General features: G+C 30.9%; 12 protein-coding genes and 1 non-coding gene across 13 annotated transcripts in view; 3 read left to right on the top strand and 10 right to left on the bottom strand. All coding sequences in view use genetic code 11, as the record gives it.

Moving 5' to 3' along the window:
• The window catches only part of ndhF (NADH-plastoquinone oxidoreductase subunit 5), a 2,232-nt gene extending 127 nt beyond the window's left edge, over nucleotides 1-2,105 (bottom strand). Inside the window, exon 1 of the mRNA in view lies at nucleotides 1-2,105. This exon is cut by the window's left edge and continues 127 nt beyond it. Within this exon, the coding sequence (YP_004021372.1) occupies nucleotides 1-2,105 (2,105 nt within the window).
• A 1,062-nt stretch (nucleotides 2,106-3,167) lies between these two features.
• rpl32 (ribosomal protein L32) lies at nucleotides 3,168-3,332 on the top strand. Its single transcript has one exon. The coding sequence runs from the start codon at nucleotides 3,168-3,170 to the stop codon at nucleotides 3,330-3,332; it is 165 nt and encodes a 54-aa protein (YP_004021371.1).
• Nucleotides 3,333-4,502: 1,170 nt separating this feature from the next.
• trnL-UAG lies at nucleotides 4,503-4,582 on the top strand. The gene has a single exon. It is a non-coding gene; the product is annotated as a tRNA-Leu (tRNA).
• Nucleotides 4,583-4,693: 111 nt separating this feature from the next.
• Nucleotides 4,694-5,659, top strand: ccsA (cytochrome c heme attachment protein). Its single transcript has one exon. The coding sequence runs from the start codon at nucleotides 4,694-4,696 to the stop codon at nucleotides 5,657-5,659; it is 966 nt and encodes a 321-aa protein (YP_004021370.1).
• A 318-nt stretch (nucleotides 5,660-5,977) lies between these two features.
• On the bottom strand, nucleotides 5,978-7,480 carry ndhD (NADH-plastoquinone oxidoreductase subunit 4). The gene has a single exon. The coding sequence runs from the start codon at nucleotides 7,478-7,480 to the stop codon at nucleotides 5,978-5,980; it is 1,503 nt and encodes a 500-aa protein (YP_004021369.1).
• A 140-nt stretch (nucleotides 7,481-7,620) lies between these two features.
• Nucleotides 7,621-7,866, bottom strand: psaC (photosystem I subunit VII). The gene has a single exon. The coding sequence runs from the start codon at nucleotides 7,864-7,866 to the stop codon at nucleotides 7,621-7,623; it is 246 nt and encodes an 81-aa protein (YP_004021368.1).
• A 246-nt stretch (nucleotides 7,867-8,112) lies between these two features.
• On the bottom strand, nucleotides 8,113-8,418 carry ndhE (NADH-plastoquinone oxidoreductase subunit 4L). The gene has a single exon. The coding sequence runs from the start codon at nucleotides 8,416-8,418 to the stop codon at nucleotides 8,113-8,115; it is 306 nt and encodes a 101-aa protein (YP_004021367.1).
• A 238-nt stretch (nucleotides 8,419-8,656) lies between these two features.
• On the bottom strand, nucleotides 8,657-9,187 carry ndhG (NADH-plastoquinone oxidoreductase subunit 6). Its single transcript has one exon. It carries the CDS (start codon nucleotides 9,185-9,187, stop codon nucleotides 8,657-8,659), a length of 531 nt encoding a protein of 176 aa, YP_004021366.1.
• A 448-nt stretch (nucleotides 9,188-9,635) lies between these two features.
• ndhI (NADH-plastoquinone oxidoreductase subunit I) lies at nucleotides 9,636-10,139 on the bottom strand. The gene has a single exon. It carries the CDS (start codon nucleotides 10,137-10,139, stop codon nucleotides 9,636-9,638), a length of 504 nt encoding a protein of 167 aa, YP_004021365.1.
• A 90-nt stretch (nucleotides 10,140-10,229) lies between these two features.
• On the bottom strand, nucleotides 10,230-12,458 carry ndhA (NADH-plastoquinone oxidoreductase subunit 1). Its single transcript has 2 exons — nucleotides 11,907-12,458; nucleotides 10,230-10,769 (listed from the first exon to the last, which is right to left on the bottom strand). Exons 1-2 carry the CDS (start codon nucleotides 12,456-12,458, stop codon nucleotides 10,230-10,232), a joined length of 1,092 nt encoding a protein of 363 aa, YP_004021364.1.
• Nucleotide 12,459: 1 nt separating this feature from the next.
• Nucleotides 12,460-13,641, bottom strand: ndhH (NADH-plastoquinone oxidoreductase subunit 7). The gene has a single exon. It carries the CDS (start codon nucleotides 13,639-13,641, stop codon nucleotides 12,460-12,462), a length of 1,182 nt encoding a protein of 393 aa, YP_004021363.1.
• Nucleotides 13,642-13,740: 99 nt separating this feature from the next.
• On the bottom strand, nucleotides 13,741-14,013 carry rps15 (ribosomal protein S15). The gene has a single exon. The coding sequence runs from the start codon at nucleotides 14,011-14,013 to the stop codon at nucleotides 13,741-13,743; it is 273 nt and encodes a 90-aa protein (YP_004021362.1).
• Nucleotides 14,014-14,391: 378 nt separating this feature from the next.
• Nucleotides 14,392-17,500, bottom strand: part of ycf1 (hypothetical chloroplast RF19) — a 5,670-nt gene continuing 2,561 nt past the window's right edge. The window contains exon 1 of the mRNA in view: nucleotides 14,392-17,500. This exon is cut by the window's right edge and continues 2,561 nt beyond it. Within this exon, the coding sequence (YP_004021361.1) occupies nucleotides 14,392-17,500 (3,109 nt within the window).

Here is a 17,500-nt window from a genome sequence, read left to right on the forward strand (position 1 = left end):
ACTCCATTTGTAATTCCATCAATTACTCGCCTATCAAAAAAATGAGTTAGTTCAGCCAATCCTCTTATACCTTTTATTAAGGATATTGAATAAAAAGTATCTATGTAACCACGATTATATGACCAATCATATATCAAATATATTATTTTATCCAAGAAAATTCTTTTAGGACCCCTTTTTGCAAACGAATTTAGTAAGTTCAAATTTTGTAAAGATGAATAAAAAGGCTCATATAAAAGGAATGCTGTAAATATTCCGAAACAGGCTATACTTACTGAAAAAGTTGCATTTGTTAAAAATTCATACCAATCCTCAAAATTATTTGAATTTTGATGTAAAAGATTTATAGATGGAGTTAATAATTTGGATAATATATCCAAATGGATTCCTTCTTGATTAAAAGGAATTGCTATGGCTCCAACAAATAAAGTAAATAGAACCAATACAAGCATAGGAAATAGCATAGTATTATCCGATTCATGAGGATAAGAAAAGGAAGAAGCCTTCTTGGCGCCAAAATTCGTAATAGTAATAAGAGCCCCCTTTTTTACATTACCACCAATTCTATATGGCTTCTTCCAAAACAAAGAAGACCTTTCGTTATTATTCATTGTTAATAAAGGAGATAAACGAAAATTTCTGTTAATCATTTTTTGCTCTTCTTTACCCCATAGTTTTATTGAATAGAAAGAGCTATTTTTTTTTCCACTATAATTTTGAAAATGAATGTTTAAATGTCCTTCAAAAGTAAGTAAATAGATCCGAAACATATAAAATGCTGTTAATCCGGCCGTGGACCAAGCTATTATTGCAAAAATCGGTGAATACAACCAACTGTCACTAAGAATTTCATCTTTGGACCAAAAACAAGCAAGGGGTGGAATACCACAAAGAGAAAGTGTGCCCACTAAAAAAGCAATTTTTGTAATTGGCACATGCTTTCTTAAACCTCCCATAAAAACCATATTCTGGCTTTTATCTGGAGAATATCCAACAACAGCTTCCATGGAATGAATAATTGATCCGGATCCTAAAAACAACAATGCCTTCGAATAAGCATGAGTAATCAAATGAAATAAAGCGGCTCGATAAGAGCCCATACCTAGAGCTAACATCATATAACCCAGTTGGGACATTGTAGAATAGGCTAAACCTCTCTTAATATCTTTTTGAGCAAGGGCTAAAGTAGCCCCTAATAATACCGTTATTATACCTATCAAAGATATTAGATTCATTATGTAAGGTATAACTATGAAAAGAGGAAGAAGTCGGGCTACCATAAAAATTCCCGCTGCTACCATAGTGGCAGCATGGATAAGAGCCGAAATAGGAGTAGGCCCCTCCATGGCATCAGGTAACCATACATGAAGGGGAAATTGCGCAGATTTAGCAACTGCGCCGACAAATAATAGAGAGGCACATAAAGTAACAAATAAAAAATTAACCTCATTATTATAAATCAAGTTATTGAATATTTCGAACAAATCTTGAAATTCGAAACTTCCCGTTATCCAATAAAAACCTAAGATTCCTAATAATAAACCAAAATCGCCTATCCGATTAGTTACAAACGCTTTTTGACAAGCGTTTGCCGCAACGGGTCGTGTGAACCAAAACCCTATTAATAGATAAGAACACATTCCAACTAATTCCCAAAAAATATAAATTTGTATCAAATTAGAACTAGTAACTAATCCCAACATTGAAGTATTGAACAAACTCATATAAGCAAAAAATCTCAAATATCCTTGATCATGAGACATATAATTATCACTATAAATAAGAACCAAAATTCCAACAGTAGTGATTAATATTGACATAATAGAGGTAAGTGAATCAATAAAGTAGCCAAACTCGAAAGAAAAATCATTATTGATGGTCCAAGACCATACATATTGATAGATAGAACTTCTATTTATTTGCTGAATAGACAGATCGAACGAAAAAATCATAACTATACTTAACAATAAAATATTGGGAAAAGTCCACATACGACGAAGATTTTTTGTTGCCGTCGGAAAAAGTAGTAGTCCCATTCCTATTAAAATAGGAACGGGAAGTGGCACAAAAGGTATGATCCATGAATATTGATATGTATGCTCCATAAAAACTTTTTTTCTTATTCTTAATTAATCGTTTCTGATTCACCGGCTCTTATTGATTGAAAGGGGGCAATAAAAAAATCAAGATATTACAAAGTTAACTGGAATTTTCTATTCTTAATTTTTTAATCTTTTTCAAATATTTCAAAAATATTCAAATTCCGAAGTTAGAAGTAGTCAAATGATATCACCGAGTTACTAAAAAAAAAAAGAATTCTTTTTTTTTTTAGTTTTAGTAAGATTTTTCTGAAGATATCAATTATTATTACGTATTCCAATAATTTCTATACATAGATCAACAATGCAAAGAATTCCACCATAAAAAGGACTTGATTTTGATATGAATCATAGGATGTCCTATAACTTGACTTAATAAAATAAAAATGAATTGTTCGAATAAACAAACTCAAATAATTCATTTTTATTGCGGAACTGATTGATTGTCTTCCATTTCAATAAATGAATTTATTCTTGTAGGAAAGACTATCCGATATTTTATTTACATTTACATATAATTAAAGGAAAAAATGACTATTACTAAAATATTCTTTTTTTTTTTCAAAATTATGTATCCTTTAACAAATTAACTACGGGTCTCCTTCGAATTTGAAAATTAAAATTGGGCATACTCTCTCTTCGAGCTTGACCAATTACCAATTAATAGAAAAAAAATTCAAGTTTGTTTTTTTATTAGGTAGATAAAATGCTTTTTTTACACTTTTTGATGTATTTTTCATGTATAAATGTAGATGTATAAATTATAAATGTAGGACGACAAAAAAAATAGGCAGAGATAGAAAAGGAAAGACTTTTTTTTTACTTTTTTTTCTGGATATTGTATGGAATATAAATAAAAAAAAAATTATATCATATTGTTTTTTTGTTCTAGAATAGAAGCATTTTATGCTATTTTCCCATCTCTATTTATTTTTTTTTATGAAATTAGTAGTAGATATAATCTAGAAAATATATAGAATAGATAAATAATGACATAAAGAGACAGATCATTTTAAAAATAGATGTCTTTCACATCCAACTATAGCACTGAATAACCCTTTTTTTTGAATGGCAGTTCCAAAAAAACGTACTTCTACATCAAAAAAGCGTATTCGAAAAAATGTTTGGAAAAAGAAAGGATATTGGGCGGCGTTGAAAGCTTTTTCATTAGCGAAATCTCTTTCTACGGGTAATTCAAAAAGTTTTTTTGTACAACAAATAAATTTGGAGTAATCTGAATTGGTTCAACTCGAAAATGAGAGAATTTCTTTTTTAATTTCTTAATATTTTGAACTGATGATTTTGTCTACTGAATTCTAAGTCCCTTTTTTCTCTTATCTTTTAAAAAAGAATAAAGATAAGATACAAAGATTTTCTTTTTTGAACATCTTTTTTTTTTCATTTCGGGGGTGGGGATTCTTATTTTCCCCATCGCCCATTTGTTATGTTATAATAATTTGTTATTTTTAGAATATTCAATTTATAATAATAAATAATTAAATAATAAATAATTATTCTATTTTAGCTATAGCGGAGCACATAACATATATATATATATAAGAGCTTTAGTCAAAATCACTCTAATTTTCAATTTTGTAACTTTATCAATCATTATTTCTCTGAATTATTATATATCCTTCCCTTGATTTCAACCCAATTGAGAAAAACATCCTTTCTAATTTAGTGGATATACAAATAAAGTGCCCATTTTAAGTGATCTAAAAAAATCCTATGTTTGTATAAGAAAATGAATCAAGACATATTTTTAGAATTCGAAATTAGAAATACTTTTTTGAAGTATGGTACAATTATGACAGGAATCCAAACGCTTTTTATATAACGTGTACAGCCCCATATCTAGTTGGTTTGATAAATCCTTAAAACGCAAAATCTTAACGATTAATAGAAAGCTATGCAAATTTCATAAATCTTTTGAAATCGTTGGATGTGGTGCTGAAATTGTGATCTCTAAAAATCATATTTTTTTTATTCATTTATTCATTCAATTGATAAGCATTTTTTTTATAGATTCATAAAAATCATATAAAAAAATGAGAGATGAATCATTAAAAAATTAAAATGATAAAGAACACTTTTTTTTTGATTCTATCTATGAATTCAAGTCACAACTAGTTAGTTTAGTTACAATAGAGGAGTTCTCTTTTAGGAAAACACAAACTACAAAATCTCTATTGACGAAATAATTAAATAAAAGGATAATTAAATAAAAGGATAAATAAATAAAAGGATAAATAATAAAGATTCCTTTTTGAAGCTTCAAATTTTTATTTAAACGAGTTTTTATTCATCAATTTAAATTAAATGCTTCCTAAAAAATTTTACATTGAATTGACTTCCATCTCGACGATTGAATAAAAAATGGGTTATTATGATTTCGAGCAAGCCGCTATGGTGAAATCGGTAGACACGCTGCTCTTAGGAAGCAGTGCTAGAGCATCTCGGTTCGAGTCCGAGTGGCGGCATAGTATCTTCTAAAAGAGATAGAATAAGTCCTATAATGAATTTAATAATGAATTTAATTCTTGATTTCCATTCCATAAAATCTAGGAACCCTTGCTTTTTTCAGAATTTTTATGATTTTTTCAACTCTAGAGCATATATTAACTCATATATCCTTTTCAGTCGTTTCAATTGTAATTACAATTCATTTTTTAACCTTATTAGTCGATGAAGTCGTAGGACTAGATGATTCATCAGAAAAGGGCATGATAGTTACCTTTTTCTGTATAACAGGATTATTAGTCACTCGTTGGATTTATTCAGGACATTTTCCATTAAGTGATTTATATGAATCATTAATCTTTCTTTCATGGGGTTTCTCCCTTATTCATATGATTTCCTATTTTAAAAAGCGTAAAAATGATTTAAGCGCAATAACCGCACCAAGTGCTATTTTTACTCAAGGCTTTGCCACTTCGGGTCTTTTAACCAAAATGCATCAATCCGCAATATTAGCGCCTGCTCTCCAATCCCAATGGTTAATGATGCACGTAAGTATGATGGTATTAGGCTATGCAGCTCTTTTATGTGGATCATTATTATCAGTAGCTCTTCTAGTCATTACATTTCGAAAAGTCATAAAGATTATTGGTAAAAACAATAATTTATTAAATCAGTCCTTTTCGTTTGGCGAAATCCAATACATGAATGAAAGAAGCAATGTTTTATTAAACACTTATTTTCTTTCTTCTAAAAATTATTACAGGTATCAATTGACTCAACAATTGGATCGTTGGAGTTATCGTATTATTAGTCTCGGGTTTATCTTTTTAACCATAGGGATTCTTTCGGGAGCCGTATGGGCTAATGAGGCGTGGGGATCATATTGGAATTGGGACCCAAAGGAAACTTGGGCATTTATTACTTGGACCGTATTCGCTATTTTTTTACATATACGAACAAATAAAAATGTTGAAGGTGTAAATTCCGCAATTGTGGCTTCTATGGGCTTTCTTATAATTTGGATATGCTATTTTGGGGTCAATCTATTAGGAATAGGTTTACATAGTTATGGTTCATTTACATTAACATCTAATTGAATTGAATAAAGAGTCTAAGCCTAACAAATACTAACATAGGACAGCGTATATATATATAAGAAAATTTATTGTAAGCTGTCAAGAACCTTTTGAATCAAGTAGTGGAGTGATTCAAAAGGTTCTAACAAAAGCCAAAGATGTCTGATTTAAATTCAATTTAATTGTTTTACTTTTTTTTACTTAACTTAAACTTAAGAGAAGAAAAAAGACTTCTTTCCTTTTTTTTCTCACTTTTTCATTTTTCAATTGTACAACGAACAATTTTTAAAATCATAGGATTACCTTTTGATTTTTTGTTTTATTCATGAAAACTATCTATTATCTATAAAAATAATTATATAGAATAGTTTCGACCTTCTCACCCGATAGTGAGAGGACGAAATCCGGATAAATACCAATACCTATTACTGGTAGAAAGATAGAGATCGAAACAAATAACTCTCGTGGTCCAGAATCAAAAAAATAAGAACTTGGAGCATTAAATAGCTTGTATCCATAGAACATTTGACGTGACATAGATAATGAATAAATAGGAGTTAATATCATTCCAATTGCCATTACAAAAGTAATTAGTATTTTTGGCATTAAAAAATATTTTTGGCTGGTAATTATTCCAAAAAAGACTATCAATTCTGCAACAAAACCACTCATGCCCGGTAATGCAAGAGAAGCCATCGATAAGATACTGAACATCGTAAATATTTTTGGAATCGGAATAGCCATTCCGCCCATTTCGTCGAGATAAACAAGACGTATTCTATCATAACTCGTTCCTGCCAAGAAAAAAAGTGCAGCACCAATAAATCCATGAGATATTATTTGTAAAATGGCTCCGTTGAGTCCCGTATCAGTTATAGAGCCAATTCCTATAATTATGAAACCCATATGAGATATGGAGGAATAGGCTATTCTTTTTTTTAAATTCCGTTGACCAAGAGATGTTGAAGCTGCATAAATTATTTGCATTGTACCCACTATTATCAACCAGGGAGAAAATATGGAATGGGCATGGGGTAATAATTCCATATTGATCCGAACTAATCCATACGCTCCCATTTTTAATAAAATTCCGGCTAGAAGCATACAAGTACTGTAATGTGCCTCCCCGTGGGTGTCTGGTAACCACGTATGTAAGGGTATAATCGGCGATTTAACAGCAAAAGCAATAAGAAATCCAATATAGAATATTATTTCCAGTGCGACAGGATACGATTGATTAGCTAATGTTTCAAAATTTAATGTTGGTTCATTAGAACCGTATAAACCGATACCCAAAACTCCTATTAATAGAAAAATGGAACCCCCTGCAGTGTACAAAATAAATTTTGTAGCCGAGTACAGACGTTTCTTTCCCCCCCACATGGATAGAAGTAGATAAACGGGAATTAATTCGAACTCCCACATGATGAAAAAAAGTAAAAGGTCTCGAGAAGAAAATGATCCTATTTGACCACTATACATTGCTAGCATCAGGAAATGGAATAATCGGGAATCTCGAGTAACTGGCCAAGCCGCCAAAGTAGCTAAAGTAGTGATAAATCCTGTCAGTAAAATAGGCCCTATAGAAAGTCCATCTATTCCCACTCTCCAGTAAAAATCAAAAAAATTTATCCATTTATAATCTTCCACCAGCTGGATTAATGGATCGTCCAATCGGAAATGATAACAAAATGCATAGGTTGTTAGAAGGAGTTCGAATATGCATATACAAATGGTATACCACTTAATTAGCTTATTTCCTCTATGAGGAAGAAAGAAAATTAAAGAACCTGCAAATATTGGTAAAACTACAATTATTGTTAACCAAGGAAAATAATTCGTGGTAAAGACAAGATACGCTTGGACCAGAAAAACCCGTGCTCAAAAAAAAATCAAATTCTGTTTTGATTTGAGCACGGGTTTTTCAGTAAAAAAAATCAAATGGATTCAAAATGGATTCAAGTGGGGTTTTCTGGAACGTATCAATAAGCTAGACCCATACTTCGAGTTGTTTCATGCCATAAATAAACTCGAACGCTCAAGAAATCTGTTGGACAAGCGGATTCACATCTCTTACAACCAACACAGTCTTCTGTTCTTGGAGCGGAAGCAATTTGCTTAGCTTTACATCCATCCCAAGGTATCATTTCTAACACATCGGTGGGGCAGGCGCGGACACATTGAGTACACCCTATACATGTATCATAAATTTTTACTGAATGTGACATGGGATCTATAAATTTTTGAACATCATAAAATTTCAATCTAGTAAACTTGTAAATGAATCATATAGTTAAACACCAGATGAATCAACGATTTACCAGAAATTTTCTAATCAATTTCCTTCTGGATCAACTCATAAGAAAGGGCCAAGATACTTTGATTTCTTACGTTTTCGAAAACATGATGTAGATTCCAACATATCGGACATGCTAATTCAAATTAGTGAATATTATAATTTAATATTATTAATATTACTTATTCAACAAAGTTGATTGATTGATACGCGTTGATTTTCTGTTACGATAAATTGAGGAAACAATAGCTGATCCAATAGCTGCTTCAGCGGCTGCAATAGCTATAACAAAAATTGAGAAAATATTTCCTTTTAATTGGCGACTATCAAAAAAATCAGAAAATGTTACAAAATTTATATTAACCGCATTCAGTATAAGTTCAAGACACATAAGGGCCCTAACCATATTTCGACTCGTGATCAATCCATAAATACCGATAGAAAATAAATAGGCACTCAAAACAAGTACATGTTCGAGCATCATTGACCAACTCCTTATCAATTTCGATTCCTTTTAATATGAACAATAATTCAACGGATTTGATTGACTAGAATATAACAAGTACGGAACAAAAGAATAGATTGGAAATATAATATATCGAATAAATGAATTTCTATTTTATACACGAACAATATTCAAATAGAATTCAAAGAAAATAGATGCGATAAGACAGAAAAAAGTTTAATTTGGATTGCTTGCTGTTCCTAGTTAGAAAGATTTCTTACTGACGAGCCACAGCAATTGCACCTATCAAAGCAACTAAAAGAATTATTGAAATGAATTCAAATGGAAGAAAAAAATCTGTTGCTAAATGAATTCCAATTTGTTGACTATTACTTATCAAATCTTGTTCTATAATTTGGTTTGATCTTGTAGTCCAAATAATCCCGTACCATGATGTATCTAATATAGTAGTAATTAGCGAAACAAGAATACTTGTACAAACCAACGAAGTAACGCCATTCCCAATGGTCCACAGATTAAAATCTTTATAATATTCTGAACCATTCATGAACATGACAGCAAATAGGATTAAAACATTTATGGCTCCCACATAAATAAGGAGCTGGGCAGCGGCTACAAAATGAGAATTTGAGAGAATATAGAATAAGGATATACAAACAAGAACCAATCCCAATGAAAAGGCAGAATAAATTGGATTGGTAAGTAATACCACTCCCAGGCCCCCTAATAGAAGACCCGATCCCAGAAAAACTAAAAGAAAATCGTGTATTGGTCCAGGCAAATCCATTATATGTAAAATAAGAGATAAATAAATCGAAATGCTTTTCATGATCTTATTGACCCGACCAGGAATTTTTTTTTTATGATACGTTCCTAATTGAATAAAATCCTAATCTATTAGGTGTGAATTGATCTAAGTACAATTATTGGAAGTTTCGTTTTTGATTCTTTTTTTATTCGTTATTCGAAAGGGTATTTTGTTTTTTGAAACTATAAACTATATATTTCGAAATACTTAAGAATATATTAATAGATTTTCAATAAAAAAAGAAAAAAATGAATTCGAAATTCTTATCAACCAATTAATTTGTAGTTGAATTTTTAGTTATTGACCAAACAAAGAGAAAGGCCTCATTCTTTTATTTTAATTCAAACACCAAACATTCTTTTAACTTAAACCAAAACGGAACCTTAAAAGAATTGGAAATTTATCTTTAATAGAATAGGAGGTTTACCTACTCAGTTTTTCTTTGAGGCGAATTCAAAATTGTTCGAATTGTATAATCGTCAATTACTGGCATTGGTAAACGACCCAAAGCAATTTGATTATAATTCAATTCGTGACGGTCGTAAGTAGAAAGTTCATATTCTTCAGTCATTGATAAACAATTTGTTGGACAATACTCAACGCAGTTACCACAAAATATACAAATTCCGAAATCAATACTGTAATTAAGCAATCGTTTTTTTCGAATATCCGTTTCAAATTTCCAATCAACAACAGGCAGATCTATAGGGCATACACGAACACATACTTCACAAGCAATGCATTTATCAAATTCAAAATGGATTCGCCCGCGGAAACGCTCTGATGTGATTAATTTTTCATAAGGGTATTGAATAGTTACAGGTAAACGATTTGCGTGGGATAAGGTAATCATGAAACCTTGACCAATGTACCTTGCTGCTCGAACTGTTTGGTGGCCATAATTCATGAACCCAGTTACCATAGGGAACATATCGTGAATATCTATGAATAATTTTATGTTTGTTTCTTTCTCTTGTTTGAACCAAGTCATGAATCTTGTATTCTTTTTTTCTTTACAGTGTTACAGTGAAAGAAGTTGGAAAGAGGTTGTTAATAATAAATTCCCGAGAGAAATAGGTAAAAGAAATTTCCATCCAAGATTTAATAATTGGTCCATTCTTAACCTAGGTAAAGTCCATCTTGTTGCGATAGAAATAAACAAAAACAAATAAGTTTTAGCTAATGTAATAAAGATACCAATTGTCGTTCCAAAGATTCCATTCATTTTATTTATCTCAAATAGCTCAGGAACGAATACGTATGGAATGGAAATATTCCAACCACCCAAGTAAAGAACTGTTACAAATAACGAAGAAAGTAATAGATTTAGATAGGAAGCAACGTAAAATAAACCAAATTTGATACCCGAATATTCGGTTTGATACCCTGCTACTAATTCTTCCTCTGCTTCTGGTAAATCAAAAGGTAATCTCTCACATTCTGCTAGAGAAGAAATTAGAAAAACGATAAACCCTATTGGCTGACGCCACAAATTCCATCCCAAAAAACCATATTTTGCCTGTGCCTCAACTATATCAACTGTACTTGAACTGTTAGATAATTATAGTCGATGATAACATCACTGTTTACATCGCTAGTCCAAAACCGTACATGAGGTTTTCACCTCATACGGCTCCTCGTGGGTCACAAATAAATTTAAGGACTGAATCAGTATTATTTATCTTCATATGGTTGTAGAATAGATAGAGAAAAAATGGATTGGAAGGTCCAAAATTATACCAATGGAATTCTGTCTGCTATACTATGAAGAATAAAAAAAAAATAAAAAAAAAAGTGCTTCTGAATTGATCTCGCCCGTTAATAATTTCAATTTTTATTTGTTGAGTAATAACTTAAGCCTTCAATAAAATACTTCTTGTAGAAATATCAATAGATATTTCAACCCATTGTTTTCGATTACGAAAAAAATGAAACATTCCATTAGCTCATAAATCATGACACGAATTATATCTCTCTATATATATGAAAATGAAAGAAAGAATAAAAAAAAAGATTTCTTTTTTATTCTTTATTGTTTCTTTTTCGTTCCTATTCTTCTTTCTGATCTGAGAAAACCACGAATGGGGGCTTAAACTAAAAAATAGTAAAGGATTATTTCGTTCCTGATAGTTATTACTTTAATCGGTGGATAGGAGCATACTCTGGATCGGAATCGTGGGGAGTACTGCTTACTCATTTCTACTAATTTAAAGCCCCAATTAGTATTCTTTTTATGTTATCCAGAAATATCCTTTATATATAATTTACATAATCTCCATTACTAATCCTTTGTGTATTTTGGTGTTCCTAACCATCCACTCATTTTTTTTGTTCAATCCCCCGTTCGGCAATACATGTATGGGAATCCATACAAAGGATAGCGAAAACTCTATATGGTTGATCGTTTGAGCCCGCTTCAAGCTAGGTTGACTAATCAACCCGTCTTGGGGTAAAGGACTTCTTCTGCTTATGTTTTCTTCCACTTAACTCTTGTACATAGGAAATGAGACTCCATTTTTTTTGTTTAATTTACTGCGAATTTATAAGCTGCTTTCTTTCACTCATATATAACTATCTAATTTAGTTTATCAACCTGAAGGATAATAAAAAACGAAGATATCTATTCAATCCATTCAACTTATTTTCTAGAACGAAAGGAATAGGGAAAAGAAAAGTTTATATTTCAACGAATCGCACGTAGAGATATTGATAAAACACATAGAGTTAATGGTATTTCATAACTAATCGATTGAGCAGCAGCTCGCAGACCACCTAAAAAGGAATATTTATTATTTGATCCGTATCCTGACATAAGAAGTCCAACAGGAGCAATACTTGAAATGGCAATCCATAAAAAAATACCGATATTGAGATCGGCTAAAATAAGGTGATAGCTAAAAGGAATTACTGAAAAACTTAGTAAGATGGATATGACTGCTATAGATGGTCCAATACTGAATAAACGAGTATTTCCTCTAGATGGAAGAATATTCTCTTTGAAAAGCAGTTTTGTTCCATCTGCTAGAGCTTGAAGAATTCCCAAAGGACCGGCGTATTCAGGCCCAATACGTTGTTGTATTCCTGCAGATATTTCTCTTTCTAACCATACAATTACTAGTACACCTATTGTGATTCCCAATACAAGAGTCAAAATAGGGACAAACATCCATATGATCCCATAGACCTCTTTTAAAGATTCCAATCTGTAAAAGGAATTGATATCTTGTACTTCTGTTGTATAAATTATCATTTCAACGATCAACTTCTCCCATAATGATATCTATGCTACCTAGTATCGTCATAATATCAGCCAATTTCATTCTTTTAACTAACTGAGGAAGAATTTGCAAATTGATAAAACCCGGCGGGCGAATTTTCCATCTCCAAGGAAAACCACTTTGATCCCCTATCAGAAAAATTCCTAATTCTCCCTTTGGGGCTTCCATTCTCGCATAAAGTTCTTGTCTCGGTAATTCAAACGTAGGAGAAGGTTTTTTACTAATGAATCGATATTCAAAATCATTCCATTCTGGATCCCTTTCTCTATCAAAGCATCGGATTTCTAAATTCTCATAGGGACCCCCCGGAATTCCTTCCAGGGCCTGTTGAATTATTTTTATGGATTCCGTCATTTCACTCATTCGGACTAAATAACGAGCTAATGAATCTCCTTCTTTTTGCCACTGGATTTCCCAATCAAATTCGTCGTAACACTCATAATGATCAACTTTACGAAGATCCCATTTGATTCCAGATGCTCGTAGCATTGGGCCGGATAAACCCCAATTTATTGCTTCTTCTCCACCAATAACGCCTACCCCTTCAACTCGTTCTAAAAAAATAGGATTTCGCGTAATAAGTTTTTGATATTCAACAATTCCTGTTAAAAAATAATCGCAGAAATCCAAACATTTATCTATCCAGCCATAAGGTAGATCGGCCGCGACTCCTCCGATACGAAAATAATTATGCATCATTCTCATACCGGTGGCAGCTTCGAATAGATCATATACTAATTCTCTTTCTCTGAAAATATAGAAAAAAGGGGTCTGTGCACCAATATCTGCCATAAAAGGTCCAAGCCATAACAGATGAGAAGCTATACGACTCAACTCCAACATAATTACTCTGATATAGCTGGCTCTTTTAGGGACTTGAATATTACCCAATTGTTCTGGCCCATTTACGGTTATTGCTTCCGTGAACATAGTGGCTAAATAATCCCAACGTGTTACATAAGGCAAATATTGTATAATTGTTCGGTTTTCCGCAATTTTTTCCATTCCTCTGTGTAAATAACCTAATATTGGTTCACAGTCAACAACATCTTCACCATCTAGAGTAACGATGAGACGAAGAACACCGTGCATTGATGGGTGGTGAGGTCCCATATTGACTATCATAAGGTCTTTTTCTGTAGCTGGTATATTCATAAGTTTTTCCTCGATTCATTCTTACATGAATTGCTGAAAACGAAAAGAAGTACGTCAAAATTAAAGATCTAATAAATCGACTAATTCAAAATTTTCAAATTAACGATTTTTTGATTCCCGAATATCCAACTCACTAATTAATTCTTTATAACGTATTTTATTTTTCTTTGATAAATAAGACAGCAGCCGTTGACGTTTTCCCAGAATTTTCCGTAGGCCTCTCTGAGATAAATAGTCTTTTCTGTGCAATTCCAAATGTGAAGTAAGTCTTCGTATCTTATTGGTGAAACTGACTATTTGAAATTCAACGGACCCCCTGTTTTCTTCTTTTTTTTCTTGAAAAATAACTGAGATGAATGCATTTTTTACCATAAAACAAAATCTTCTCTCCCCCCTTTTTTTTGAATGTGAATTTTACTGATCAGTAATAATAATACCAGTCATTTTGATATGTACAATGATTTTAAGTTCGTTATGAACTTTATAATTTTTTTTTTCAAATAAAATTAATCAATCCGGTTTTCAATTTGATTCGTATAGGGATACAAAAGAGTGATATATTTCTACAAAAGAGAAAATTTTAGAGTTCAAATAAGAGGATTTTGTTGATTCATTTATCGATCTAATTGATATGTATGTCATTAAATTAGTATCATGTACCAGAATGGAATGTAAGACAATCCTTGTGTCCATCTATTTGTTTTCATATACCCGACACGGTACATACATAATATATGGGAAAATGTACCATTAACGAATTTTCAAACGCGGATACATATGTATCCTTACCATACTGAAACGACTGCCATTATTAGTATTAAACCAATAGCGATTCATACAAGCTAAATCTTCTAATCGATAATTGGGCCAAAGAAAGAACTTTAATTTAATTAGTTTCTTTTTATCACTATCAAGATGTTTGTTTTTATTCAAAACTTGACCACAGTTTTTTACAGTATTTAAAAATACTGCATTTCTCTGCATACCATTTTTATCCCTTGAATTGAAAGAAATTAGAATTCGCAATTCTCTCCGGTGGTTAGGGGATAAAATATTTTCAGGAACAAACAAATCATAATGATTTTTGTCTTTATTTTCAGTCATTTTTTGATGTCTTGTAATGGATTCATTAAAATTCTTTTTATCAATATAGTTTTTTTCTTGGTATCTTTGATTAATTTGGTGTTTATTTTTATGAACCAATGAAATACTTATAGTTTGATATAGAATAAATTGTCCATCATTTTTTACAGACAGGCGAACTGGTTCGATAATCAATATTCCCTTTTTCATTAATTCTCTAAGAGTTAAATCCTTCTGAATCATCAAAATATCCAGATTCATTTCTCCCCTTTGAATAGAGGATATAACAATTTCGTTTGGATTTATCAGTCTAAGCAGGAGACAATATACTTTGATATTATTGATTATTCTTTGATTTAAAGAATCATCCCATCTCAATTGAAAACGCAAATACCTTTTTAGGAAGAAATCAAGCTCTGCTTCCGTGTTGCTCTTGTATTGCTTTTTCTTTTTACGTTTTTTTATGTCTGATTTACCATAATCTTCTTCACCATCTTTTTCTTGGTTTGAGAGAATGGATCTAAGATTTCCTTGTTTTTGTGCATCTGATACAGGATTCCCTTGACCTATGGGTTCTTTTTCTTCTTGATTTCGATTCTCTAATCCAATAAATTTCTTTTCATTCGATGCTATAAGGGAGTCCCTTTTTTTATTTTCAATAATTTTTTTATTAATGTTTCCATTTCCATTAAAATTTAAAAGAAGTAATTTTATTGGTATGATCCATGATTTAACCTTATATGCATTATATAGTAGCACAAATTCTGGGAAGAACCAAAGTTCCAGATTCGATATAGGACGACTTAGTATTTCTTCATTCATTCCCATCCAATCAAAAGGACTTCTTTTTTTATTGGATGGGTTGCTTTCTTGATCTTGATAAATTGTGAAATAAAAAAGGCCCCTCTTGTTAATTTTATCAATTATTTGATAATTATTAACCACAGTCTTAATATTTTTATTACTCTTGGTACTGGTACTGACCCAGGACTCAATCTCGGCCTTATTTCTAAGACAAAAGTTAATAATTCTCCAATCAAAATATTTTCTATGCGAAAATTTCCCCATAGCATCCATAATATCATCTTCTCCTAGATAATTATGGATAGGGATATCCCCCAGCGTATCAAAAAATTTTCGTTTATCCATGTTGTAATTATAAGAAATCTCTTCTTTCTTATTTACTTGGAATGGTGATCCATAAGTATATGAGTCCCTCTTATCTTGATAATTAATAGATTTATATGATAAAAAATCATATCCATAGTCTTTTTTAAAATTATATTTTTTATATTTTTTTTCTTGATTAAGTTTATATTCTTGATTCGATAATGAATTCGCTTGAAAATCATTTTTTTTTTCGTTTTCGTAATGAATTAATCTTTCTTTTTCATATGAATCCCATTTTGTTAAATCTTTATTTTGAGCCATATAGTGTTGATTGACTCTATTTCGCCATTGTCCTGGTACTAATCTAAGCCATCTACTCTGAGATAAATCATATTGATAATGACCCCTTAACCAGTTTTTCCATTCATTCATTCCAGAATGCCAAAAGCTTTTCTGTCTTAACCCATAATGATGTCTTAATCTGGAATGAGATTTTCCTTGTTCTTCAAAATAATCTTTTATTTCATTTTTAAGAAAAAGAGACGTTCCGTGATATTGAAGGATGGGGTTGAATTTATAAAAACTAATAACTTGGGTTTGTGATAATTTGTAAAATACATATGCTTGTGATAGGGAGGATAAGTCACAAAAAGCTTTTGCATTTTTATTTCTAATATTAGAAAGTGAGTTTTTTATAGTTGAAATAAAATGAATTGTATTTTTATTTGTTTTATTAATTCTTTCTTGATTTGCTTCATTATTGTAAATGAATTTATCAATAATTTTTTTTGTTGATTCAAGAAAAAGTTGTGTATTGGTTCTTGGAATATTAATGATATATAGAAAAATATCTATGTATATTTTTTCAATGAAAAATTTTATAAAAAAATCTAATTTACGGATTAATCGAATATTTCTTCTTTTTAATATTTGCAAATTTTTTTTTGATGATTCTAATATTTTATCCTGATAACTTATTTTGTTAGAACTAATATTTATTTCTTGAGTTAGAAATTCGTTTTTCTTGTCTTTTATAATTTTTTCTAGTTGATTTTTGATTGTGTTTGTTCTCTTAGTCAGATCTTTTATTTTTTTTTCTGTTAATGAATAATTTGTCCACTCCATAGATTGAATTTGAAGGGATGATTCGTGAATTATCTTATTACTGATTATCGAATCTTTTTTAGTTTCGCCCAATTCATATATTTCTCTCAACCCAAAAAATGGAATTTGATTTCTTTTTGAAAGTCCTTTTATTATTCCCTTTAGAAATAGAATGCTTTTAGTGATCCATTTTTTTGTTTCTTTTGAGACTTTTCGAAACAATTTTGTTCTTTCTTTTAAAATTGTTAAAGATTTAGTTTTAAATTTTTTAATTTTTTTTTTGAGTTCTTTAAAAATAGGCTCAAAAAACGAACGCCCTTTTCGAGGAGAACCAAAAGGTAGTTCAGTTTCCATTCCCCAAACTGTTAAAAAGCAAAAATCATTCTTTTGACCTTTCTTTTTTTTCATTGGATCTTTATGAGAGGGTTGTAGTTTAAATCTGTGCCAAGGTTTCAGGCAAAAAGGAAATAGGATCTTTATCTGAATACCGTCTGTTAACCAGTTTTTTGGAAATTCTGTTTCGGATAATTGAACACCATTATAAGTGCATTTAACATGCATT

This window comes from Theobroma cacao, chloroplast (assembly GCF_000208745.1).
Source record: "Theobroma cacao chloroplast, complete genome".
In the NCBI taxonomy this organism is placed as follows: Eukaryota; Viridiplantae; Streptophyta; class Magnoliopsida; order Malvales; family Malvaceae; genus Theobroma; species Theobroma cacao.